General features: G+C 47.2%; 1 protein-coding gene across 4 annotated transcripts; it reads right to left on the bottom strand.

Annotated features, from left to right (window-relative positions):
* Window positions 1-47: 47 nt before the first annotated feature.
* Window positions 48-25,238, bottom strand: ZDHHC5 (zDHHC palmitoyltransferase 5). 4 transcript variants are annotated; one of them, XM_072790864.1, is made up of 12 exons: window positions 25,221-25,238; window positions 19,487-20,684; window positions 10,929-11,050; window positions 7,855-8,012; window positions 6,932-7,104; window positions 6,679-6,781; window positions 5,309-5,400; window positions 4,752-4,884; window positions 4,041-4,164; window positions 3,177-3,289; window positions 1,840-2,699; window positions 48-1,392 (listed from the first exon to the last, which is right to left on the bottom strand). In XM_072790864.1, exons 2-12 carry the CDS (start codon window positions 19,588-19,590, stop codon window positions 1,227-1,229), a joined length of 2,148 nt encoding a protein of 715 aa, XP_072646965.1. In that variant the 5' UTR covers window positions 19,591-20,684; window positions 25,221-25,238; the 3' UTR covers window positions 48-1,226. The 4 variants fall into 4 exon arrangements, with proteins under 4 accessions (XP_072646965.1, XP_072646964.1, XP_072646966.1 ...); XM_072790863.1 differs by lacking the exon at window positions 25,221-25,238 and adding an exon at window positions 24,385-24,537; XM_072790865.1 differs by lacking the exon at window positions 25,221-25,238 and adding an exon at window positions 23,267-23,638.
* Window positions 25,239-25,898: the final 660 nt, after the last annotated feature.

Genomic DNA, 25,898 nt, shown 5'->3' with positions numbered 1-25,898 from the left:
TTCACCCTGCCTTAACCAGACAAAATAACACAAGTCGGGGGAGCTGGTTAGATCAGGATTTCTTTTTATTCCTTGTTGGTTTAAAATGGCTAATCAGAATAAAAAATAAAAGGGCCTCTGTCTAGAGGCTGGGGTCTCCCCTATTTAGAGGTTAGAACCCAGGTACCCCCACTACCCAGCACCATACTGAGGTGGGCTGAGGGGTAACCCCCAAGAGACAATCGGAGGGGCCTAGGCCTGCCACTCCTTCTCTCTATCCCGTTTTTGGCATGTGATGAAAAATATTGCTTTTTGGATTCATCTCTCCCGGCCTTGGATTTAAAAATAATGTGAACCATGTGAGTTGGGGGAAGGCTCTGAGGGGACTAGAGAGGCCCACCCTAATCCCTCTCCCCCAAGAAGGGGGAGGTTATCCAATATTGTTTCTGGAGCTCAGCCAAGCTCTCTTCCTGATCTCCCCACCACCACCAAAGTCATGGGGCTGTGACCCCTTTCCTGGGGAAGCTAAGTGCCAATGAACCTAGAAAACTAACTCTCCTCTCCAAGTCCTTCCCTCCTCTGACCAAGACCCCAGACTCGCCTCTCCAGAGCTTTCTTTCCTGATCACTACGCACCCACACCAGGGGGTACACTTTCCTCAGTTGGTAACTGGGACAAAAGAGAGGGAACCACTGGGAAAAGGAAGACTTTGATGGATGTCCCCGCTGCTTTCCTGCTGGTCTGCGGAATGGGAAGAGTAAGATACCCCTCCTTCTACATATCCCTCCCTCATTTTCCCATCCCAGGATAGATATAGAATTTCTTTGATATTTATAATATATATATATGTATATATATATATATATATATGTACACACACACCTGGTAACGCAGAGAGGAAAAAAATAGAATCCGTAACAATAATAAAAAAAATTATTTCTGGTTTAAAAATGATCTGGTTCCCTCCAGGGCGAGCAATTGCACAAATGTCCACTGAGTCTGGTCCAGGGGTTAAGGAGGGGGAAGGTCTTAAAAGGTGAAGGGGGTTGCTACCCCAGTCTCAGGGCCCCAACTCTCCGACTCCCCAACCCCGCTGCATTTTATGAAACACTCCTCATCCTCTTGGAATCGGTGGTTTAAAAAAATGTCCATGCAGGGGAAGGGAGCCCCTTGAGGAAAGGAAGGTGGCCACCTGGGGCCCTTTGGTGTAGGCGCAGAGGCGTGGGGGGAAGGGAGGTGCCGAAGGCTCACACGGAAATCTCATAGGTGGTACCACCCACCCCTGACACCTTCTTGACTCCGCCCCTTGTGGGGCTGCTGAGAGGTTGCTGGCCTGGGCCAGGGGAAGCTGAGCCTATACTCTTGGGCTGCCCATTTGATTTGCTGTAGGCGGTCTTGAGCTGTACTTCATCTCTGGGAAGAGAAAGAGATAGGCGTCAGGAAGTGGGACACAAACACAGAAAAGGGACAGTTTTAAAGGTCATGAGAACAAACTGACATACTTTTTTTCCTACATACATACTTTCTTACCCAAACATTCCCACCTGTTTCACTGCCCTGCTTAAAACAAACCTGATGCCCTATCTCCGCTCTTTATTCCTTCTCTGCAACAGCAGCTATCTTAAATATAGACTCTCAGGCAAATACGTACATTTTGGGAAGACAGGATTAAGACAAAAGTATGAATCTTTAGGCTCTTAACAGGAATAGCCAGGAAGGCAGCTGGAGTGAGTGAAAGGAGCTTATGTACAAGCAGGCACCTCTGAGTCCATGTGCACCCAAGGGAAGTCGTGCTATCTTCTGTAGGACCCTATGCTAATTTTAAGTCCACTGAGTTTCAGGATGGACGTACATACTTACTTGGGTGTCAGTAATGGCTGCAAGGCTACTTCCTCTGCCTCAGAGACACCAGCTGGGGCTTTTTGGCTGCTGTAAGACATAGATCGGCCCAGGTACGGGGCAGTTGGGCCTGGTTCAGGGGAACCTAGTCCCCGGCCCCTTAGCCCATCTGGCTTGCCAAAACGGGGGGCAGCTGGGCGTCCCAGTGGAGTCTTGACCAAGGGTGATCTCTTTGAATCATCTGAGGAGGAACTAGTACGAGGGGCATGGCCTGAGCCCGGTGTTGACTGAATGCCTGAGTCCCCCAAGCCTGGTTCTTCCTCACGGCCTGGGAGTGGGGGTGACTGGCGTAGCAGCTTCTCTCGTTCCTGGAGGGAGGCCACAATATGGCGCGACAGATTGTCGTACCGGACTGGTGAGGGCTCTCGGTGTGTTGGGCCGGTTGGCACCAAACGTGGGTGCCTCTCGGCTTCCCGTTGCTGGGCCAGCCGGGCTGACAGGAAGGGAGAGGTGTAGCCTAAAGGTGGGTCTGGCTCAGGCCCTGCCTGCACTGACTCAAAATCAGGGCTGTCTGAAGGAGTAAGCAGGCTGTCGTAAGATAGGCTTCCATTGCGTGTCTGGTTGGCCAGGCTCTTATAGGAGGTGGAGGTTGTGCCCTCTGAACGAATGGATTGCAACTGGCCCAACTCAAAGCCAGTGCCCTGGGCTGACTTGAGGCTGGAGGAGCGTGAGCCACTGGATAGTGGATCGAAGTGAAAGCTTTTGCCAAAGGTGGGAGAACGAAAACTCTCTGGCTCCAAGCTGGGCTCTGAGCGGTAGCTGGGATGGCGGCTGCTCTCTGCAATTGAGGTTGGCTCCTTCAAGCTGTCCCCACGACTCAACTGAGGGAGAAAATAAAGCATGTTCTTAGTGCTCCTCCTCTTGTGACAGATGCTGGGCTCCAGAGCCCAAGCACTCAGTCAAAACCGGTATTTGGTATGTGCCGCCAACATGCTTAGAACTCTCACATGCATTCATTCTCTTATTCAATACCTAAAGCAAACCCACAAGTTGGAACAAATAGTATCTCACTTTAGAATGCAAAAAAGGAGGCTTAAAGAGGTTAATTAACTCGCCCATGATGGGTTTTGAACTCAGTTATGATGCTGTGATCAGTGCTTTTACCTAGTACGCTACGTTACTCCCTCTGATGAAGGACGCACTGTCAAGGAGATTCAATCCCATTAATGCCAACAGTCAGTAAAATGTCTTTGGTTTTTTTCCCCTTCCCTTTGCCTCTTCCTTCCCTTCTCCGATATTCTTTTTCCCAGAACAGCTGACACACATCACAACCCTCCTTCCTATACAGTGCTCAGTACCTTGGCGCTGGAGGAATGAGGCATGGCAGCTGATGTACTGCTGCTACTGTAGCCCGGCCGATACTTGTACATGGTAGGTGTGGGAGGGCTGTCCTTGCCCAGGAGGCTGCTATCTGCAGGAAAAAAGGCCCAGAGACACCACTTTATAAGCTGTTCTCTTAACCTGGGCAGAGTTCCTTAAAATACAGAGGGACAACAAGGTAGGAATAGATATACCAGCAACAGAAAGGTCCCAGGAACATGATTTGGCTGCAGTCAAGACTACAGACTCATACAGGCCCAGAACTCAGAGTCAGAAAATGTGCCAAACACATCTAGGATGTTTGCTGGTCTATCTAAACACTGATAGTTCCCTCCCCACAAAAGTCCACTCCACTGGAGGGTATTATGCTGAGTGAAGTAAGTCAGTCGGAGAAGGACAAACATTATATGTTCTCATTCATTTGGGGAATATAAATAGTAGTGAAAGGGAATATAAGGGAAGGGAGAAGAAATGTGTGGGAAATATCAGAAAGGGAGACAGAACGTAAAGACTGCTAACTCTGGGAAACGAACTAGGGGTGGTAGAAGGGGAGGAGGGCGGGGGGTGGGAGTGAATGGGTGACGGGCACTGGGGGTTATTCCGTATGTTAGTAAATTGAACACCAATAAAAAATAAATTAAAAAAAATAAAAAATAAAAATAAATAAATAAATAAAGTCCACTCCACTGCCACTAGCTAAGTGCCCTCCCCGCAGCTGTCCAAAGTGGCTCATGGCCCACCTGCTGGGTGTTCTCAGGCACACTGTGAGGAGCACCTCCTGAGCCCTGCCTGCCTGTCTTCTCCACAGCACACAGGAATCTTGCTCCTGCCACTGCTCTTACCCTCATTAGCAGCCAGGGTGAGGTGCGTCCGTAGCCCTGTGTAACGGCTCAGGTCCGGCTTCGGAGGAGGTGGAGGTTCAGCATCTGCAGACTGGCTCTCCGTGACCTCCAAGCTCCCCTTAGACTGAGTAAATGAGGGAAAATCAGATTTGGAGAACTAGGGTAAGGATAACTGAAAAGTATTAAACTGCTGTGAGAAGGATGCTGGGGCAACAATTATGTATTTCTAAACTGGGGCTAGAAGATAAGAGACCAGAGCCATTCGGGGGATGACAACAGATGAAAGTTTTCAACAAGGGTTTAATCCTGTCACTTATTTGTTCATTTCCACCAACAATTTGTTGAGCTCCTATCATCTGCAAGCTGCTATATTAAATCCTGTGAAGACATGAAAATGAACGGACTTAACTTCTACTGTCAGTGGACTGACAATCTAATGGAAAAAAAGAAGATACGTACTTAAGCAATTAAAATAAAATTTTTTAAAGTAACTCCACACTAAACACAGGACTTCCAACTCACAACCCCATGGTCAGGAGTCGTACACTCTACCAACTCAGCCAGCCAGGCACCCCTACACTTAAGTAATTTTTAACACAAGTTATCAGAAATTGAGAAACACCGTAAGGGCAATGTCAACTGAAAGCAAGTTTCCATCCCTTTGCCGTGAAAGTCCCCAAGTTACCTCCTTTACTTCCCTACATTCCTCACCTTGCTTCTCCTCAGCTCTCCCTGGATGCCATTGTCCATGATCTTCACAGTTATCTGCCCATCTGACACTTCTGGTCGGAGGAAGGGAGGTCTGATGACAATTGTCTTCTCTTTCTTTGGTCTCCCCAAATACCTGAGTGTCAAGAGTGAGAGGGCTTTCCTTCATTCATTCTAAAATATCTAGTGGCTGCCTATCTTGTGTAAAGCATTTTTACAGATACAAGAACAGTCTGACCAAGACCATGGAAAGCTCATCACTGAACTGATTTCTTAGATTCCCTGAAAAACTGCACCAAGACAAGGCAGATCCCTAGCTCAAGCCCCTCTAGGGTAAATCAACTCTCAAAGGAGAGTAACCATAAGACCCGAAGAATACTAAGTGAATTCAGGGGATCCACTAAAGGATACCATGGCTCTCCCTTACAGGCACTTTCCGGTCTTTAAGAACCCTCCCTAAACAGCAGTCTCCCATCCAACCCCCCCCCTGCATATTAGAACAAGCTCAAAGACCAATATTTTGACCCAAAGTGAACACCCGACCAATGGGCTGGGCGTACCTGGGTGCTGGAGAACTGCAGAGCACACGGCTGACATTGTTACAGCAGCCATTGGTGAAGGGGTTCACACCGCCTCGGAATTTACCCGTAACCTAGAAGAAGGAAAAACGGGCCACATCAGTCAGATGATGGACCTTGACCTCCAAAGGCCAAAACACAAATTGATAACCAATTATTATGCACCCACTATTTGGGAAATACAAAAATGAGTAAAACACAACTCCATCTTCAAGAAGCTTATGGTCGTTGGGATCCCTGGGTGGCTCAGCAGTTTAGTTTTTTTTTTGTTTTTTTTTTAAGATTTTATTTATTTATTCATGATAGTCACACAGAGAGAGACAGAGAGGCAGAGACACAGGCAGAGGGAGAAGCAGGCTCCATGCAGGGAGCCCGACGTGGGATTCGATCCCGGGTCTCCAGGATTGTGCCCCGGGCCAAAGGCAGGCGCCAAACCGCTGCGCCACCCAGGGATCCCGGCTCAGCAGTTTAGTGTCTGCTTTCGGCTCAGGGTGTGATCCTGGAGTCCTGGGATCGAGTCCCAGAACAGGCTCTCTGCATGGAGCCTGCTTCTCCCTCTGCCTGTGTCTCTTTCCCTCCCTCACTCCCTCCCTCTCGAATAAATAAATATAACGTTTAAAAAAAGAAAAAAAAAGAAGCTTATAATCGTGATGCTTAATTAAGAATGGGAACTCCAGAGTCAGGGCCTTGAGTTCGAATCCTAGGGCCACTTCATGGTAGCTATCTGATCCTGCACATCAGTGTTCTCATGTGGAATAGGGATACACATCTCTCTCAATATTGAAAACTAAGATGATACACATAATAGGAAGCAGGTAAGGTCAGCTTTATTATAAACACAAAAATAAGCCTTTCCCTTTAAGTGGCTCTATGAGCTTTCTGAGGGCTGGCCCAGGTCTACTATTGTTTCTAGACACTTGGAGCTCAAACCATCCAGTATACAGTGAGCATTCTGCAAATGTCCGTTAACTAAGAAACGGTTCTGTTCTCGTGCTTTCATAAGAAGCACGGATACTTCATCATGAAAATTGTTCATCAGGGGCAGCCCGGGTTGCTCAGCGGTTTAACACCACCCTCAGCCCAGGGCCTGATTCTGGAGACCCAGGATTGAGTCCCATGTCAGGCTCCCTGCATGGAGCCTGCTTCTCCCTCTGCCTGTGTCTTTGATTCTCTGTGTGTCTCTTATGAATAAATGAGTAAAATCTTAAAAAAAAAGAAAAAGAAAAGAAAAGAAAAAAAGAAAAGTATTCATCAGACATCCATCTGTGGAAGCACTCCACTACACTCTCATCAGAGGGCAAAAATTCACACGCCCAGAGCTACAGGGGGTCTCCCATCACTTCTCCCCATACCTGTTCATTGGTTGTGCGGCCCCTAGCCACCAGCACCACATGAAATCCCGTGAGGCCAGCTACAGGGATGAAGAATAAGCCAGCCACACACATCACTGCCATTCTAAAGCCAAAGAATCAAGGAGAACAGAGCAGCATGATCTCGCCATCCCCGTCCCCTACAAGAGCCACCTTCCCTTTGACCCTCTGCTACCACAGCGCTCGACTTTCCTCCTCCTCCCCACTCCCAAGTCCACAACCCACAGAAGGATACGTGACAGCCGTGCGGACCCCTGAGAGTTCCTCCATGTGGTAGAGGACATAAAGGAGGCCAAAGCCAAACACACCCATGATGTGCGCTGTCAGAGAGAGGAGGAAGAGGAAGAAATAGCGGTAGTTCCGGCGACCGATACAGTTGTTCACCCACGGGCAGTGATGATCAAACTCCTATGGGCAAAAGAGAAACAAAGAGAAGCATCCTTGGACCACAGCCCTGCATCACTTGTGTCAAGAAGGGGACCAAATGTCAGAACTGAAGGGCTGCTTTCAGTAATAAGCAATCATGTTCACCGTTTAGTTCCAAATTAACCATAGACTCAGGCACTTTAATCTTGCAAGGGAAGACCTTCTAGAGGCTGATCAAAGGCCAAGGCCCCCTCTCAGAGTTTACCCAATATAACTAAGGAACTCTGAAAGGGACGAATATCAGAGGCTTTGCAAAACATCAAGATTCATGAGAAAAAGAGGCCTAGAAGGAAAGCCTGGCAGGCAACTGCTTACAGCTAAGTAAAAACTGATTGAGGAAAAAGGGTTAAAAAATAAAAGAGGATGCAGAAGAACAAGCACGGAGAGAAATATAGCTGCAAGATCTGAATGCAACAGCACGATATAGAGGATGCAAGAGATAACACAACAAGTCCAGGACAAATCACCAAAAAGATGAGTCAGGAAGGCTAGAGTTGGGAAAGCCTATTCTCACTTAGAGTCCCTCCTATAACAGAAGAATATTTATGCTCTACCTCTCATGTTTACATCATTGATGTTAACACTCATGGACAGAGCTAAAACACAGTCCAGATAGTCAGCCAAGGGTATACTGTACCCAAGGCCCAGAACACAGAGGATTCAATTCTTACTCAATGGGTAGGAAGATTACCCAGATTAGGCATGCAGGACTCCCCTAGTTGGGGTTCTTACCTCCACACAGTTGTCACAGACACTGCAGTGGGAACATCGAGGAGGACGGTAGAAACGGCAGGTGGCACACCACTTCATGCGTACCTGGATGCCCTTAATCTCCACTGTTTTATAAAGAGGAGCTCGGAAGTCATCTTCCTTGTCTTCATCCTCCTCAGCTGTAGCGAGGAAAACTCAATTAAAATACAACTATGCCAGACCTGTACTAGGCACAAAGGATGCAGTGATATTTAAAATACAGCAATACAGCCATTTAAATAAATAAATAAATAAATAAATAAATAAATAAATAAATAAATAGAATAAAATAAAATAAAATAAAATAAAATAAAATAAAATAAAATAAAATAAAATAAAATAAAATAAAAATAAAGCTACTGCCTTCGAGGAATTCAGTCTACTGGGGAAGAGAGAACAGGAACTAGTAACTAATACCGTGAGATCAGCTCTACATACAACAACACTATGGGAACACACTGGCAATGAGGTTCAAGAGAATATGACTCAGAGATAGCTCTGATACGGGTATGCTGACATTTGGTTTTATATACTATGAACGTATTTTTAAAGAAATAATTTACATATCAAAGCACATATATAATGAGCTTGCATAATAGTTCAACATCTACAAGTACACAAAAACTATAGCAATCCAAGAGAGGAATTAACAGCAACCTTTCCTTCCATGCACAAACCCCTTCCCTAGGGGAGGATCTTCCCCAACTCTATTAATTCCCTATATATTTCAGTGTTGTTTGCTGGCTCAAGATGTTCTCCTTAACTGCATGCCCTTTCTATTTCAATTATCAAAAACTCATGATCCTACTTCAAAACTTAAAGGGCACTACTTGCCTTCTCAACTACAGTGTACAAATTTTATTTTTAGAACGTCTGGGTTGCTCAGTGCTTGAACGTCTGCCTTTGGCTCAGGGTGTGATCCCAGGGTCCTGGAATCGAGTCCCACATTGGGCTCCTTGCAGGGAGCCTGCTTCTCCCTCTGCCTGTGTCTCTGCCTCTCTCTCTCTCATGAATAAATAAATAAAATCTTCAGGGATTAAAAAAAAAAAAAAAAGGGCAGCCCTGATGGCGCAGCGGTTTGGCGCCACCTGCGGCCCAGGGCGTGATCCTGGAGTTCCGGGATCGAGTCCTGCGTCGGGTTCCCTGCATGGAGACTGCTTTTCCCTCTGCCTGTGTCTCTACCTCTCTCTGTGTATCTCTCATGAATAAATGAATAAAATCTTAAAAAAAAAAAAAAGTTTTCTTTTAAAGGAAAAAAATTACAGTGCTACTTATTTTAAAATTTCTGATCTTTCCACACCACTATCTACCAGAAGTGAGCACTTTCTCTTCTATACGGTTCTTTACTCTTACAACTTAGCCCAGCATAGGATATTCAGTCATATAAATGTCTTCCCTTTCTTTATAGACTGAGCTACTTGAAAACAAGGAACTTTAAAAAAATTATCCCAAATGACCACGGTAATGCCTTCCATATAGATCAATAAATATTTAATATATAAACATTAAAAGCTCATTAAAATAGCCCTCCTTGAAAAAAAATTAATAAAAATAGCCCTCCTTGGCTTGAGGGACTCCACGTTCCTTTGGTTCAACTAATCTTTGAGACAGAAGCCACAAATACAATTAACTAATTAAAAAAAAGAAGAAGTTACAAATAAAGCACAGTGATACAGGCTTTGTGAATACAATGATCTCAGGAAAACCTCATTTCTCCAAAGTTGCCATCCCTATCCACACCTCACTCTTAGAAGTTACCTTCACGTTTGAGAGAAATACTAGTTATCAGCAACAACCCTTATCAACTTCTCTCTACCTCTTAGGACAGTTCTGACCCTCACCTCTTCTGCTAGAACAGTTTGCTTCTTCTGCAAGCTTAACCCCTCCGACATGCACGGGAATGTACGTCCTCCCTCTAGCAGGTAACTCTTCAGCCAATACTGGTCAGATCTGACCTTGGTTCTTTCCTCATCTTCTTCTACTTTCCCTAGACAATCTTACTCCTGTTCCTTCAAACACCACATGGCTGAAGCCTCTGAGACCAAGGTCTCTGAGTCTGACTCCTGATGGTCACTGGGCAACTGCACCTGAATGATCCATACTACCTCAAGTTCAGCATGTCTAACAGGCTATCTTCCCTCCAAACCTGTTCAACATTCCTGTAACCCCTATCTTGGTTTCTAAAAATCAGCATCCAACTGATTTCCCAATTAGGTGCCTTGAGATTACCCGAAACAATCCCTTCACTCTCTCGTTCTCCCCCAATAAACAAATGGTCGTCAAGAAATCTGTTGAGTCTACTGAAAAAAAAAAAAAAAATCTCTAAATCCAGCCTTGAATTCAAGTTCTCATCTGGTTTACATTATTGCAATCGCCTCCCAAAAGGTATCTGTGCATTCTTACAAGAATGACTTTTGTAAAGGAAATCTGATCCTGTGATTCCTCCAGTTAAAGATCTCTTGCTGTCCAAAGGAAGAAATGTAATCTATTTAATTTAGTACATAAAGTCTTCCACAATTTGGCTGTTTACCTCCTACTCCTTCTGGCCCGACCATGAGCTTTATCTTCCACCCCACTGAGCTCAGCACTAGTGGCATGTACTGCTTCCTCGGCCTAGAATGTGCTTCCCTACCATCCTCCACTCGAAGTCTTTCCTGTGTCCTCCTTGCAGCATTTCCCCAATTTAATGGGGGCAGATATAAGTGCACCCTTTTATATGGTCTCACAGAACCTCGTTCATGCCTCCACTACAGTTCACACCACACTATTATAACTGTCTAATTCATCTTAGATTATCATTGCCCGACCCATATGCTCAAAATGAATCTCTGCTCAATGAGCAACTGAAAATCAAAAACTTGACCCAAAGTGAATTAAGAGGACTAGAAGTTATGACACCTATTCTGGAGGACTCTGACCAGCTTTTCATCATGAGACTACAGACATATCCCACAACCCCCAGAGTCCTAAGGCCCAGGATTAAATGCACATGTCCAAAAACCATTATATTTGAAAGGTAGTTGAGGAGTTTCCAAGAGAGGAGAGGGAGCTCTTACCTCGAGGGAAAATCCCTGGGTCCATGAAGGTGGCCATGCTGAAGTTGGCCAGCACAAAGAGAAAAACAATCGCATTGTAGATGGGCACTGCAGGTGACACACAGAGGCTTAGTCCTGGACAGCTGCACAGATAACAAAGAAAATGAGGGGCTGCCCCTAACATTTGGGACACCGACCATATAAAAATCTGAAAGTTTCAGTCCCCATACCTATAAATTACGTGTATTTCATCTCTGCTGTCTCAAATGATCTTCATCCTTCCCAACAATTGGGTCTAGTTTCCCCACAGAAATGCTCATTTTAGATCAAGGTACGAAATTCAGAATCTCTCCTACCATAACCCCTTTTACTGAGGTCTGTGTTCTTCAGATTCATTCTTCCCCTGTGGCTCTTTCCACATTTTAGAATCTGTCCTTATCTCTTTTTAGCCAGGCATAAGAGCTAGGGACTGAGTGTGTAATTGACGCCAGCTACATTCCCCTCTCTTGCGCAGCCCGAGGCTGCTGGATCTCGGCCATGCCCCACTGACCTGTACACTGGCGCAGAGCACGGGATACCACCTGCCTCTCTGGCTCCCCTTCCCTCTTTCCAGCTGGCTTTCAACCACTCTCCACTGCCTAAAATTTATTCACTGCATCAGATATTCCTGGGAGTTTTTATTCAACAAAAAGCTGGTTCTCAAGGCGGACAGGGGGCCCACACACTGATATGTAGGAATATCAAGACACAGAACTAGATCTCTTGAGGTCTATAAATGAGGCAGACAAGTAGCAGAGAGGAAAATAGGAGGGAGCAAATCAAATCAGCCCTAAATCCTACAGGAAAAAAGAAACTGGCCAAACATATTCAATATTCCACAGGGTCCAAATCAAGAGATATGCTTTAGGTAACTTTTCTTTGACACCCCCCCCCCCAAAAAAAGCAGGGGGTGTTCTAGTCGAGGATTAAGCTCAGTTTCTCTCAGGTTATAAGTCTAAGTAGGAATGCTATAAGAACTCTTTTCTTTCTGATTTCCTGGGAGCTGGAAGTTTCAAAACACCTGACGTGCTGATCACTTTGTCAGTACTATCAAATGCCCGTTCTCCTATCTCAGCTCACGAAGAACTTCCTCTTACAAGACAGTGGCTAAATGCCCTAATCTGCTTTGTGGCTGAGAACTTAATCTCCAGAATGAGGACAGCATCTGTCCTTGTCCCCTTTATCTAAACCAGCCAGTAGTAAAGGAAGAGTTCATTGAAAGAAAGAAAGAAGTGGCCAGGAGAATAACACAACAAATGAGTCTGGAAAATGAATCCACAGTAGTCCTGGATTCTGTTCAGAGAGATCTGTCTCCATCAAAACAAAAAGCACAGCCCTGAACAAGTGATTCAGGACAATTCACAGGAATTGAGCTCCTTAATCAGATATAAACTAATAAGAGACAAGACTGACCGTCATAAAGCATCTCACGAGTCTTTACCACCTCCATCTATTTATTCAAATTCTATTTAGCCACTCATTAAAAAAAAAAAAAGTAAGTAAATATTTATTGCACAGGCTTTTTAGATAGTAAATATCAATTAACTCTTTGCTTCCCTTGGTAGGTGAGTACGTAATTGGAAACAAAATAATGAAGCGAGGTAGGCACTGATTTCAAAGGAAAACAGACCCTCAGTCCCAGGTCTAGTTTTACGCTATCCACGCCTCCCAAAGAAGCCTCTGCCTCTGGGGGTTATCTGCTTCAGAAAAGATGTTCCCATACTCTGGCAGGGTTTGGGGTAGAATACAAGCAAGAAGAGTCCTCATACAGCCCCACCCAGAGGCTGACCTCCCAGGCTCCTTAGGAGGGAGGGACAGAAACTGAAAACCAGTCATCCAGGTCAGAGCCCCTCCCTAGCACTTAGCTGTCGCTTCGATTTCCGCCAGGGGAAGAGGAGAAAGGGTGACTCACTTGACTCCTACAGCCTGGGAAGATAATTAGAAGGGAAAAAGAAATTAAATCCTTAGAACACTGAGATGCCCATGATTTAAAAACCTCATTCCTAGAACTGACGACAACTGTAGCTACCATGGCCTCTTGAGCTTCTGACACACTAAAGGTTCCTCGATCCCTGAGGGGAACTAAGATGAGAGAATGAGATGTCAGCCCCTTACAGGCCCAGATGGCAGTCTTTCTGACCCCATTTTTTCCTTCAGTTTCTGCATTTCCAAATGAAGAAAATCACCCAACTTCTTGGGTAGGCTGCCACCCACCCATCCCTGTATAATGAACGTCACCCCTGCAATCTCCCCCACCCCGAGATTTTAAAGTAATCTCTACACCCACCATGGGGCTTGAATGCTCGACCCTGAGATCAAAAGTTGCATGTTTCACCAACTGAGTGAGCCAGGAGCCCCACTCCTGTAACCTTCTTGGTATCGACTCATCCCAGCTGAAGTCTGTAATCCTACAATCCAGTTCTAGAATCTGTTGTCAAAACAAAGCTACCCTCACAGTAGCAGCATCTAGAAATGATACAAATGGGGCACCTGGTTGGCTCAGTGGTTGAGAGTCTGCCTTTGGCTCAGGTAGTGATCCTGGGGTCCTGGGAATGAGTCTCGCATCGGGCTCCCTGCAGGGAGCCTGCTTCTCCCTCTGCCTATGTCTCTGCCTCTCTGTCTCTCATGAATAAATAAAATCTTAAAAAAAATAGAAATGATGCAAACAATTCCATTTCCCAGGCAGCATCTGCCCCTTGACTGAAATCTAGGACCCACTACTTATAGACTTCATACTAGCTAAGGGAACACCCCACCAAGGAGAGACGTGAAGGAGCAGAGTCTGTTCCTGCCACATCCCATATTCTACTACTTGGCTCCAGGGGAGGCTTGCTGTTGCTTTAGTACTTTGCCAAATTCCTAGGTGACCACTCCAAGTAGCCTGTCTGAATCTGTTGCCTTTGATGAAAGGAGATGAGGCCTGGGCTGAGGAGGAGCTGTTAGGGCTGGTCCTCAGCCTATGGCAATAATCACAGAGCTCCAAAGCACAGGGAGTGGCTATAGCCCAGAAGGCTGGCTGACTCACTGATGAGACTCCCAGACCTATACCAACCCAGGAAGAACAGGTTCTTCTGCCCACCCATCCAGCACTCCCGTTTCAGAGAGTGGGTTTCAATACCCACACTCCTGGGGCATCTGGCTGGTTCAGTTGGAAAAGCATGAACTCTTGATCTCAGGGTGGTGAGTTCAAGCCCCATGCTGGGCGTGGAGATGACTTTAAAAAAGAAATAAACTTTTAAAAATGGTTAAGTTGTTGGTAAGAAAAAGTAGGAGTCATGAAACTTTGGATCTTAATCCTGTCTCAATCAATACTTCCCTACGTAGCCTTAGGTAATCTACAGCAAACTCTCCAATTTTGTTACTTTAGCTTCATAATACAGATAGAAGAATGAAGGGGAGAACATCTAAAAAGATCCTCAAATTCTCTTTAAACCAGCTGGCTTGGGCAGCCCCAGTGGCGCAGCAGTTTAGTGCCGCCTGCAGCCCAGGGTGTGATCCTGGGGACCCGGGATCGAGTCCCGAGTCAGGCTTCCTGCATGGAGCCTGCTTCTCCCTCTGCCTGTGTCTCTGACTGCCTCTCTCTCTAAATAAATAAATAAATAAATAAATAAATAAATAAATCTTTATTTTTTTTTATTTTTATTTATTTATGATAGTCACAGAGAGAGAGAGGCAGAGACATAGGCAGAGGAAGAAGCAGGCTCCATGCACTGGGAGCCCGATGTGGGATTCGATCCTGGGTCTCCAGGATCGCGCCCTGGGCCAAAGGCAGGCGCCAAACCACTGCGCCACCCAGGGATCCCTATAAATAAATCTTTAAAAAAATAAATAAACCAGCTAGCTTAATACTGAGCATTCACCGGTTCAAAGGCATGCCCCCTCCAACACATTACTATCACCATCATCAATTATCACTCCAGTTCCACATCATCCCTAATTCCACTTCCCCTATGTGAGGTACTAGAAATTCAAGAACACTTAAAACAGAGGTGCTAAGCTCCTAAAGAATAAGTCTAAGCTGTCCGCCCATGCCTAGCACATAGCTAGTGTTCCTTGTTGATGAGGCCAGGATGGAATGAAAAGCCCACTTCCTGCCCCTGGGGATCCTCAAGATTCCATGCAAAAACAATTCTTCCCCTCTTAGGTGGGTAAATTTCTCTTAAAATATTTGATTTGTCGTGTCTTATGCACTTTCAAGCAGCTGAGTGCAAGATGTAGGACTTGGGCACTTATTCCTGGATGAGAAAACAACGTGGGAAGTAAAAGGAACATCCACTGCTCAATTAATGCCCTAAATCACGAGGCTGCTCCCACTCAAATCAGGTGCTAGCACCTCTGCAGTCAAGAAAAAAAAGGACCAAAGGGAGAGGCACTGAGGTTGCCCAACTCTGTGGGTAAAAGGGTTGGGAGGAGCCAGAAGCAGAAACTGAAGAGAAGAAAAGCTCTCTCAGGGATGGGACACTGGAAAGACAATCATGGATTTCTGGACAACCCTGACTTTTAACCTTCTCATACAGGACCACTTGCAGCAGAGATTTTACCACTATGCCTCCCTACCAACTTTAGAAATAGACACACAATGAGACACTGGCTGATTTAACTCAGAGCTCAAGGAGATTTTAGGGAGGCAATACAGTGATTTATTTCAAATGGCATTGCCGGGAGCTCTAACAAAGACTCTGGAGTCCGCAAGGAGGCAAAGAGATACCAAGTGGCTGGGCCTCTACACACCAGCCTCACTTGAACCAGAGCAGCCTCCTCTGGTCCTCTCATGTTTACACACTGGGGTTCCACACACAATCTCATTGGAAAAAGGGTCACCGTGCTCTCAGTCAACTCCCTCATTTTACAAAGAACAGATTCACAAAGGTTAACAGACTTCACCAAAATTAGTCTCCTGACCCCCAAAAGTGCTGATTCCTCTTACCTAGCACTGCCCCCGACCCCTGCCAATCACAGAAGAGGACTAAACTACAACAAATGAGGATCCAGACCCACTATCTTAAACACAACGTCTAGGATCTAATTGGGAGGGGAAGGGTTACTTTAGCAGACACTTTCCTTCCCCAACAGAATTCCCCGTAACTCTCCCCCTTCATTTTGGTACTCAAATTCAGTGAATGGGAAGGATCAGGGATCTGGAGACACGGCCTCAACTGTTGTAGTTAAGCTTCTCTAGGGCAGATCACCTTTTGGTGACCAAACTCAGCTGATAATTTCTGCTTGCAGCTTTCCCTACCTGCCTGGGAAACAGCAAGGATAAATTGTTCCTAATGAGTCGAAGCTTACATTCCTCCACTAATTATGCCTGCCACCTGAACGGACTCTCCCTCCTACTTCCAATCCTCTAGGTCCCAAAGTCATTCCCACTTGGGACTCAGACTGATGTAAGAACAGACCATTATAGCCTGGTGAAAAGAGCAAGAGGATGACAGAATAGTTACAGATTTGAGGCCCCAAACAGGAGTTGGTTCAACAAGAGCCTTCCTCTGGGGCTCCTGGCTGGCTTAGTCGGTAAAGCATACGACTCAAGAGATCTTGGAGTTCTGGGTTCTAAGTTCAGAACCCACGTTGGGTGTAGTGATTACTTAAAAATAAAATATTAAACAAACAAAACAAAGAGAGACTTCCTCTTGTCTCTCTACTTGAAACCAGAAATTCTTTTTTAGGTTGTATGTAGTTTTAAACAGGAGTGGCGGATGGGGATTTCTCCACGGAATGAACCTCAAAGGGATATAACCTGGGAGGGAACAGTTTCTGACAACAGTGGCAGCTCAGCTCAGATATACACTTAGAGAGTAACTACTGTGGTCAGCTGGAAAAGAAAAGATGAGCATTTCACAGGTACCAAGAGCTAAGAGATAAACAGGGCGTTTGTCTCCATGCAGTGGGTAGGGGAGCCCCTAGGAGGGAAAAAGCCCAGAAACTGGTCCTGCGGAAACTGCCAGGGGAAACTCTAGCTGTGAATGAAGTCTCTTCTAGCTTTGGATTAGAGGCAGTAATTCTGAAGTCCATTATTGTCCTCCAAAATTCTGTTTCCTGGGGCTGAGAGTCCACGGAATAAGGGGGGGCCCCTATTTTTCTGGCACCAGGGAATGACAAAGTAGGTTAAATAGCTTCAACTATCAGTGGAGAAAATGCCTATGTCAGGACAACTCTTTGTGGCAAAACTGGTATAACCAGCCAAGCACTTCAATGGCTTCAGATTAACAAAATAGGAACGACGACTCTGCCTGCCGTATCTCAAGAACAGATGGGATGGAAGAGAGACGGCTCTGTCAGTCCCTGGATTTCCTAGCTTCCCAAAGGCCTTGCCTTTTGAAGTAAAACAGGCCCTCCCCTTCAATCAAGCAGCCTAAGGGTGTCGACCTGGTCTTGCAACACCCTCCTGACACAGCACCCTCAACCCCCAGGGACAGGGAAGATCCCATATATGGAAGATCCCTTATGTCCCTTGGTTAAAATACTGATTCTAGGGGCGCCTGGCTGGCTCAGTCAGTGGATCATGTGACTCCATCTCAGGGTCGTGAGTTCAAGCCCCACATGGGGTGTAGAGATTAAACATTTAAAAATCTTAAAAAAAAATAAAAAAGCTGATTCTATTTATAAACCACAATAGCAGAAACCAAAACAAGACTAAGACTGAAGACTCACATCTCCTTATTGATAGTCAATATGTGAAGGACAGAACACTAAACACACTGAATTTAAGTAAGAGAAAGAAACTATACAGGGAAGGGATCCCCTGGGTGGCTCAGCAGTTTAGCGTCTGCCTTCGGCCCAGGGCATGATCCTGAAGTCTGGGGATTGAGTCCCACATCGGGCTCCCTGCATGGAGCCTGCTTCTCCCTCTGCCTGTGTCTCTGCCTCTCTGTGTGTCTCATGAATAAATAAATAAAATCTTAAAAAAAAAAAAAAAAAACTATAAGGGAAAGTCAGATAAAGAAGAGTACAACAAAGAGTAGGGCTGCTTTAGATCCTTGAGGGACTCGACAGGCATGCTCAGGCTGGAGAGCTGGGGGCCAAAGAATCCATGACCTCTCCCCTCCAGAGGTAAAAAGGATGATGTTCATACCTAAGATAAGAGATCCATTTTTTCCCTTGTTTAAAAACTAAACAGAAAAAATCATTACTCTGTTGACTCTATTGGCCAAACAATCCAAATCTTTTAGAATTCCTTCTGACATCTGCAGCTCAATTTTTTTTTTTTAAAGATTTTATTTATTCATTCATGATAGTCACACACACAGAGAGAAAGGCAGAGACACAGGCAGAGGGAGAAGCAGGCTCCATCCAGGGGGCCCGACGTGGGACTTGATCCCGGGTCCCCAGGATCGCGCCCTGGGCCAAAGGCAGGCGCCAAACCACTGCGCCACCCAGGGATCCTTTTTTTTTTTTTTTTTTTTGCAGCTCAATTTAGGACGGTAAGGGAGAGGGGTTTCCTCCTCTCAGATTTAATATCTGTTCTTAGGTTTCTCCCCATAACAGTAACTGCCCCCTCCCCAGCAGTTCCTGCTTCATTCACCTTCAGTGGGTCCAAACTGCTTATATTCCCTGCCACTTTCATCCATTTCCTTCCTCTTCCCAGCAACCTCCCCTTGCTCTACACAGCACCTCACAATTAGGTGTGAGCCTGAAATCACAGCAAAGTGAGCTCCCCAGAAAATCTAGCATGCTCTGTTCCAAGAGCTACGACTAGAACACTAACTCGGTGACTCAACAATTTAAGGTTCAGAAACCTGCTACATGTTAATTCATAAAATAAACAGGTAACGGCGAAGAGGTAGGCCAGGTGGTCAACAGCTAAAATACTGAGGGAAGAGGAAAGATAAATCAGTCTCCTCCAGATGAACAAAGTCTGACTATCCTAAGCAGGAAACCTTTCAATGCCAACTGCTTTTCCTAACAGGACCAGGGAGGAATTACTGCCATGCCTTTAGCAGGAAGAGATGTGAAGGCAGCCTGCCAGGACTCTTCCTAAATAAAACCTGCCCTTTCCCAGTGGCCTTCACTGGTCCAGGCTTCGGCTATGAGAGTGCAGAGAAAACCATCTGAGCAACAGGAAAAGCCCAGCTGTCTCCTTGGTATATCTTCTAAATCAATTCTGCAATTCTCCAGTCTGCTCAGCTTCAGACATCCTTAGGAAAAGCCATTACCATCTAAAAAACCTCTCCTCTAGTCTAGTTCTCTCACAGAACCAATTGCTTAAGCTGCTTCAAGCCTCTCTGATGGTTTCCTCCTACTTCCTTCCTAGTTCACAATCATCTCATGATGGAGAGCTGGGTAGGAAAACACAAAGACATCTGTAATTCCCAAGGAAGGGAGAGGATTCAGTACAGTAAAATTTGTAACAAGACAAGATAGGCCTTTTCTCCCTCTGCTTACCACGTCATTGAGATTTGCTGTTGCCTCTATCAGACATCAAGATGCCCAGGCACGTGGCAAGTAACTAGCAAAACTCAGGAGCCAAATACCTCCAAGTCCCATGAGCCACCACCCCCCACCAACCCACCCAATACCACCACTGGGAAAAAACTCACGTAAAGGCAAAGAAAAGGGTCGTGGCTCCCACTAAGAAGATGGCGGCTGCTGAGACCGGAACATACTTGCTGGGCTTGAATCTCTTTCCAGACTCTGCGGGCATGTTGGAGCTCTGATGGGAGGTCTGCCCTGCCGCATAGCCCAGGCCCACACAGCGGCAGAACAGACAAGAAAATGGGACGAGGGAAACACCGGAGAAGAATACAGAAGGAAACCAGGGAAACAGAAATTTAAAATTATCACCCTTCCCCCTCCCGAAGAAAACCAAAGGTCAATAGGTCTCAAATGAAAAAAAGCACATGGGAGGGGGAAAGGTGATTCCAAATGATGAATAACCACCTCCCCAGAACAAGGCAAGACGGAGAGATTAAGAAGCACAACTTGTACAGTTTAAAAACTGGAGACAAAGTAGGCTGTACACATGCAAATGGCTGCAGGTGGACACCATGGGCCGGCAGACAGATCAGGGAATAGCTCATGGATGGAGGCAAGTCTTCGAAGGGCACAAAGGGGAGAATGTCAGGGTAGGGGAGAACACGTCAGGCAGGAAAGGTTCTTCGGGAGGAGACACTTGAACACCTCCACGACTACCACACTCCACCAGGTATGAGCTGCACGGAAAAGAGGTGCACCCTGTGTTTCTATTTTAATCCAAAAGGGAACCAGAGGCCCTCTCCAGTTTTAAAGAGAAGCTGTTTTTACTGCAGTCCTTGTCCCTTTGAGGCAGTTTTCTCAATGCCACCACTCCCACACCTTGACTTCAGGGCTTGTTGTCTGGCAATGGTGGTTTAATTTTATTTATTTTCTCTTGATGGCTAAAGCTGGGCAGCAGCTGTTACAAGGTTCAGTTGTAAATCCTTTTCTTCCACAGGGGAGGGAAAACAAAGAGAGAGAGAATAGGAGCAAGCCTGTCTTCAATCTCTTCTTGTTATTCCCAAGCCCTTTAAGGGCTCCGTTTCCAATCGGGTTCATGCAAAACTAAAGGGAAACGTAAAATCCCCGTAGCCATGTTCTTCCCAATGCGCAAAAATAAGATGAAGAAATCAATTCCACTCAAGGATAGTTCTACAAGGGTACTGTGGATGAAAGCAAAGTTCCAAAGAGGTCCCTGTTTCCAGGTTAGTCAATGTCTTTGATCTTTCTTCTTCAGTCTTGGGCTTTCTAGATGCAGAATTCAACTGGGTTACAGTGCTTCACCTGGGGGGGAAAAACACAAATATCTCTATCAGATAAATTCTTTCAGAGAATTTCTTAAGACCATCAAGGACAACACCCCACAGGCTACTCTGTTTAAAAAATGCCTTTTTATGCCATACACTTCACCTAAGTACACATAGGAAAGGATTCTGGGGCAGCTCTGATGGCTCAGCGGTTTGGCGCCTGCCTTTGGCCCAGAGCGCGATCCTGGAGTCCCGGGATTGAGTCCCGCATCGGGCTCCCTGCATGGAGCCTGCTTCTCCCTCTGCCTGTGTCTCTGCTTCTCTCTCTCTGTGCCTCTCATGAATGAATGAATGAATGAATGAATAAATAAATTTTTTTTTAAGATTTATTTATTCGTGACAGACGGGGGTGGGGGTGGGGGTAGGGGGGTGGGCAGAGACACAGGCAGAGGGAGAAGCAGGCTCCATGCAGGGAGCCCGATGCGGGACTCAATCCCGGGACTCCAGGATCGCGCTCTGGGCCAAAGGCAGGCGCCAAACCGCTGAGCCACCCAGGGATCCCCCAATAAATAAAAATCTTTTTAAAAAATTAAAACAAAAAAAAAGAATTCTGAATTGGGAGTACAACGGATTCAGAATCCTTCACCCTTCTAAGTGCTGTTCATACTGGAAAGAGAAGAACGTGGCTTCACCTAGCCTGAGGTCATCAAAGAACAAGCTTTTTTTTTTTTTTTAACATTTTATTTATTTATTCATGAGAGACACAGAGAAAGAGAGAGAGAGAGGCAGAGACACAGGCAGAGGGAGAAGCAGGCTCCATGCAGGGAGCCCGACGTGGGACTCGATCCCAGGACTCCAGGATCAGGCCCTTGGCTGAAGGCAGCGCTAAACCGCTGAGCCACCCGGGCTGCCCAAAAACAAGCTCTTATAAGGGGTGCATCGCACCTGACACAAATGGGCAGTAACAAATACCATGAATATCAAAACCTAAAAACAAACAACAGCACAACAGAAAAGAACAGTCCTAGAAAACATACTTCTCTTTGGACAAAAAGTATTTATTGCAACAATGAAAAAAGTAACCTCAAAATTAGGACAGTATATCTCATTTCCCTTCTGTGTATGTCTCGGTCTCTTATCTCTCTATGCTTTTTTAGTTATAACCCTGAAGAGGCAGAGGCTGAGTTTCTGGTCTGCTGGAATAATCCATGAAAGGACCTAGCTGAGAAACGTCCTTGAACTAAAAGGTAGCTGCTCTCTCTGAGAAACTGAGTCAACCATAGGGGCTGGTCCTTTTCTTCCCCATTCAACAATGTATTCCTACATTGGCCCATCAGAAGTCAACTGAGCCCCCACACTCCCCATATGATTCAGAGTAACAATTATTTCTGTTGATGGTAGGAGCCAAATAACACCAGCACTTTGGATTTTATAGGATGCTTTTCATCTAGTGATCTCAAAGCACTTAACTCACATTATCTGGTGACACAGTCCCTTACCCCACTCCATCAAATTGAAGGCTAGAGAATGCCTGAGGCCAATCTACTTAATCACTTGAGCAGTCAGGTTAAGAACCAGAGTTCACATGCCCCTTTGCCAACACAAAGCCTTTCTACCACTTTTTCATCCACTACACTACTTGCCCAATGACTGCATCTCGCAATGTGCAGACCAAAAATTTTACTCAAGTTAGAGTTTAAAAATAAAAGTTTATTTGACCCAAGCCATCCAGGATTTCTCTTAATATCAATGGCAGAAATCCATAGGTCAGGAGGTTCAGCTAGTGAAATACAAGTGTGCCCCGGAATTCATTACTTTCTCCCGTAGCATGGCACCTTCTTTCAAGATGCATGTCTTTCTCCTAAAAATGTTAAACAGAGTATCAGGGGGCCAAATGGCAATATTATAATAGAGTTAACACTCAAGAGAGTACAAGAAATTGTAAAAGGCCTAAAAAAAGATAAATCCTCTCTAGCCCCTGATTTTGTGATTTAACGCTCAGTTTCTATAGGAATCAAAGCCCAACCTGCTCAATTTGGGCCTAAGTAACTTTGTGAACAATGAGAAGGAAATTCTTGATTTGTGGACAGTACTATCAAAGTAAACTTTCCCCTCAAAACCCCTAAGAGTAGAGAAGATGGAAAGCTGCACTGCTTCGATTTTACCTAGACTGCATAATACCATTTAGACGCTATATGTTATTTCAGATTATACTTTCTGACAGGAAGAAAATGACATGGGCTAATACTGCCATAGGAAGGCAGGATCATAAAAGGCCATACAGTTTGGGGAGTATGGTACTGAGAAACCCAAGAAATCAACATCTGAAGTGTTTAGGGAATACACTTTAGAACGGAGAAGACAAAAACCGAACAATGTATTGGGTATAATAAAGACACACCAAGTCTTAGCCGAAGAATGTGGTCTGGGCAGTAGGGATGAGACTGCAGGGTGAGCATGGTTCATCACAGCCAGCAGTCTGGATCCCGACCAGCAGGAGAAAGGTGTACAAGAATGTGTAGGACATATTCAGGCACAAAGTAATCGATGGAATGGAAATACATATATAGAGAACAAACTGGAAAACATACAGCGCTAAGGTTTAATACAAGTAGGTACCTTAGAGGTGTGAATGGAAATCAGCAGTACCACCCATAGCAGGAGCTCAACATTTGTGGAAATAAGTAATGTAACAGCGCAAGAGTAAATCTGAATACAAAGTATAATCCGCGTGTCAAGATGTTGGCTGGAGTCAAGCAGAAGTTTAATAAGGGTGTTATTACATACACAAGGAGCCACGTACATGGTGATACAATTCTTATAGGCATTAGGTGGGTATTTAAAAATGGGTGACAACGAGCATTCTGAAGAGATCTGATAGAGCACAAGGGATACTGGGATAAAAAAGATAGGGATGTGAAGAGAAGACCAACCTAGACAAGATGGCATTAACCAGGAAGTGAAAAATCCAACGCAAAAAAAAAAAAAAAAAAAAAGGTCTAGGGTATAACACCCGATCCTACACCTCTTTCTGTAACTTTTAAGTCACTTTCTTACTTCTCATTAGCGTGTTTTCATTTGGCCAAGTGGGTAAAAACGCTTTCCACCTCCCTGTCCCACGAAGGGATTCCTATAGGTGAAATATTGGCAAACGCATCCGAGCTCCGCTGGCAAAAAGTACAAAGTACTAAAAGCACGGAGCGGCCAGCCGGTGGGGGCAGGGGAGGCAGCGGACGGGTGGGAGAGAACAGGTACCAGGACGAAGGCTTGAGCCAAAATAAGTATCAGCAGAAGGGGGCCAGGGATCTGAAATGCGGGGAGCTGAAAGGGGAACAGCACCCCGTCCCCACCCGGGAGCTGGGGCAGGGAATCGCCGCACGGGGGAGGCAGGCTGAGACCGAGGAGGCGGAATCGGCGGCCGCAGGGCCCCCACGGAGGCTGCGGGCGACAGCAGAGCCCGGGGGCGCAGGGCCGGGGGCGGAAGGGGCGGCGGCCCGGCGCCAGGCGCGGAGGTCCCGGGCGAGCCCCGGCGGCCGCGGAGCCCCGGCCTCTACTCGTCGTCCGTTTCCGGGGCCCACGGGTCCCGCCGCAGCTGGATGGCCCGGCCCCGGGGCAGGAACGGGGCCTCAACCCACGTCCCCACTCCTCGGTCCCCCTTCCCTAGAGGTCACTCTCCCCTCCCACCTCCCTGGCCCGGCACTTCCGGTTCCGCAGGGGCCGGTGTCCCCGGCACTCACCCCCGGCGCGGTTCCCGTCGCCGCCGCCGCCGCCGCCTCCCGGCAGTGCCGTCCGGCCTCTGAGAGGCCGCGCGCGGCCCCCGCACGCTCCACGCCCGCCCTGCTACGCGCGCTCCCGCCTGGCGACGCTCGCCTTCGAGCCGGCGCGCGGCCGTTGCCCTCAGCGCCGGGTCTCGAGCCCTCCCAGCGCTCCCATTGGCTCCCCGTCCCGGACGCGCGCGACGTCTCGCGCGGGGCACGTTTCTCTCATTCATGCGGCTCGCGCCGCCGCGCCCGCCCCCGCTCACTCTCCCATTCACCCACAGCCCCCACCCCCACTCCGCGCTAGGGCGTGCGCGCGACCCGGCGACCGCGGCGACCTCGCGGCCTGATTGGCTGCAGGGGCGCAGCGCCGTACGCACGCGAGAGAACGAGCGCGCGCGCGCACGGCCGTCGGGGTCCGCGGGCGCCTGGGAGAGGAGGCCTGGCCTAGTGCGCAGGACTCGGAAATGGGGAAGTGGCCGGGCGACTCTTCCGTTTCCCTGCGTCCTGTTTTCTATCCCTACGGTATCCAAGAAGGAATGCTCGGAAGTAAAAACAGGCTTATGTGTGTGCTGGACATGCTCACGAGCGAGGAGCCACCTCCCTCCCTCTCCAGACCCCCTCCAAGTAAGTGGTACGGCCCAGACAGGCTCCTGCCGTAGCCAATCAGCGGCCCGCCCCGCCGGTCCTCCTGCTCTCAGCCCCTCGGAGCATTGGCCGAGCGCTAGGCCACGAATACCTCCCCTCCCCCCCATGGCGAGAACTTGAAAGCACTCCGAACGGCGGAGTCCGCGGCGGAGCGAGTTCCCCGGTACCGGCGGCGTCGCGGGGGAATGGAGCGGTCTGGCTGTGGCTCCCGCGTGGAGGGGGCGCCAGGACTGCAGGGTCGTGGGGGCGAAGCTCCTGCCGGAGGCCCGCGAGGAAGAGGAAGGAGAGCGGCGCGAGACCTCAGCCCAACCGCGGAAGGAGGCGCAGGGAGTGAGCGCCCGCCCCACCCCACCCCCAGGCGGTGGCGGTGGCGGCAGCCCCCCGGAATGCCAGCGGGCTCTTGGCTTCATTCCCTTAGTTTCTCACTGCAGCACAAGGGATGGACGCCCGCTTCCCGAACCTCGCCCCGGCCGGGAACACAGGCTGGAATCCGGCTGTCCCTGGCGGGCTGCTGGCCGACTCTGCTTAGATCCGAGCACCACGCTTTTGCCCTAATTAGCCCTACCCAGCTGTGAACCCGAGAGCAAGGCCAGGTGTTGTTCTCTCCTCGTTTAGCCCGAGGCCATTTCTTTTCAAAGCAGCTCTGGCTATTACATAACACTCAGAAAAGTGTTCCAGCAGCCACTTCTCTGAAGCAAAGGTTGCTCACCTGCAAGGTGTGATCCTAAATCCTGCGGTCTGTCCCTGGGTTCGGTGTGAAGTGTCGAAGGCTTAAACTGTGGCCTAATACTTTAGTACTAGACAGCAAGGATAAGGGGGAAAGGTCTACCTCCCAATTTTCTGGG

Source organism: Canis lupus, chromosome 21 (assembly GCF_048164855.1).
Source record: "Canis lupus baileyi chromosome 21, mCanLup2.hap1, whole genome shotgun sequence".
NCBI classification, from domain to species: Eukaryota; Metazoa; Chordata; class Mammalia; order Carnivora; family Canidae; genus Canis; species Canis lupus.
This window is presented reverse-complemented; position numbering and strand designations above follow the sequence as displayed.

Bases quoted from the DNA above. Each gene is read 5' to 3' on its own strand.
- ZDHHC5 (XM_072790864.1), bottom strand. From the start codon at position 19,590: ATGCCCGCAGAGTCTGGAAAGAGATTCAAGCCCAGCAAGTATGTTCCG. The intron at 4,165-4,751 runs GTGAGGAATGTA...TCATTTACTCAG, and splicing joins GAGAGCTGAGGAGAAGCAAG to TCTAAGGGGAGCTTGGAGGT. The intron at 3,290-4,040 runs GTAAGAGCAGTG...TTTTTCCTGCAG, and splicing joins CACCCTGGCTGCTAATGAGG to ATAGCAGCCTCCTGGGCAAG.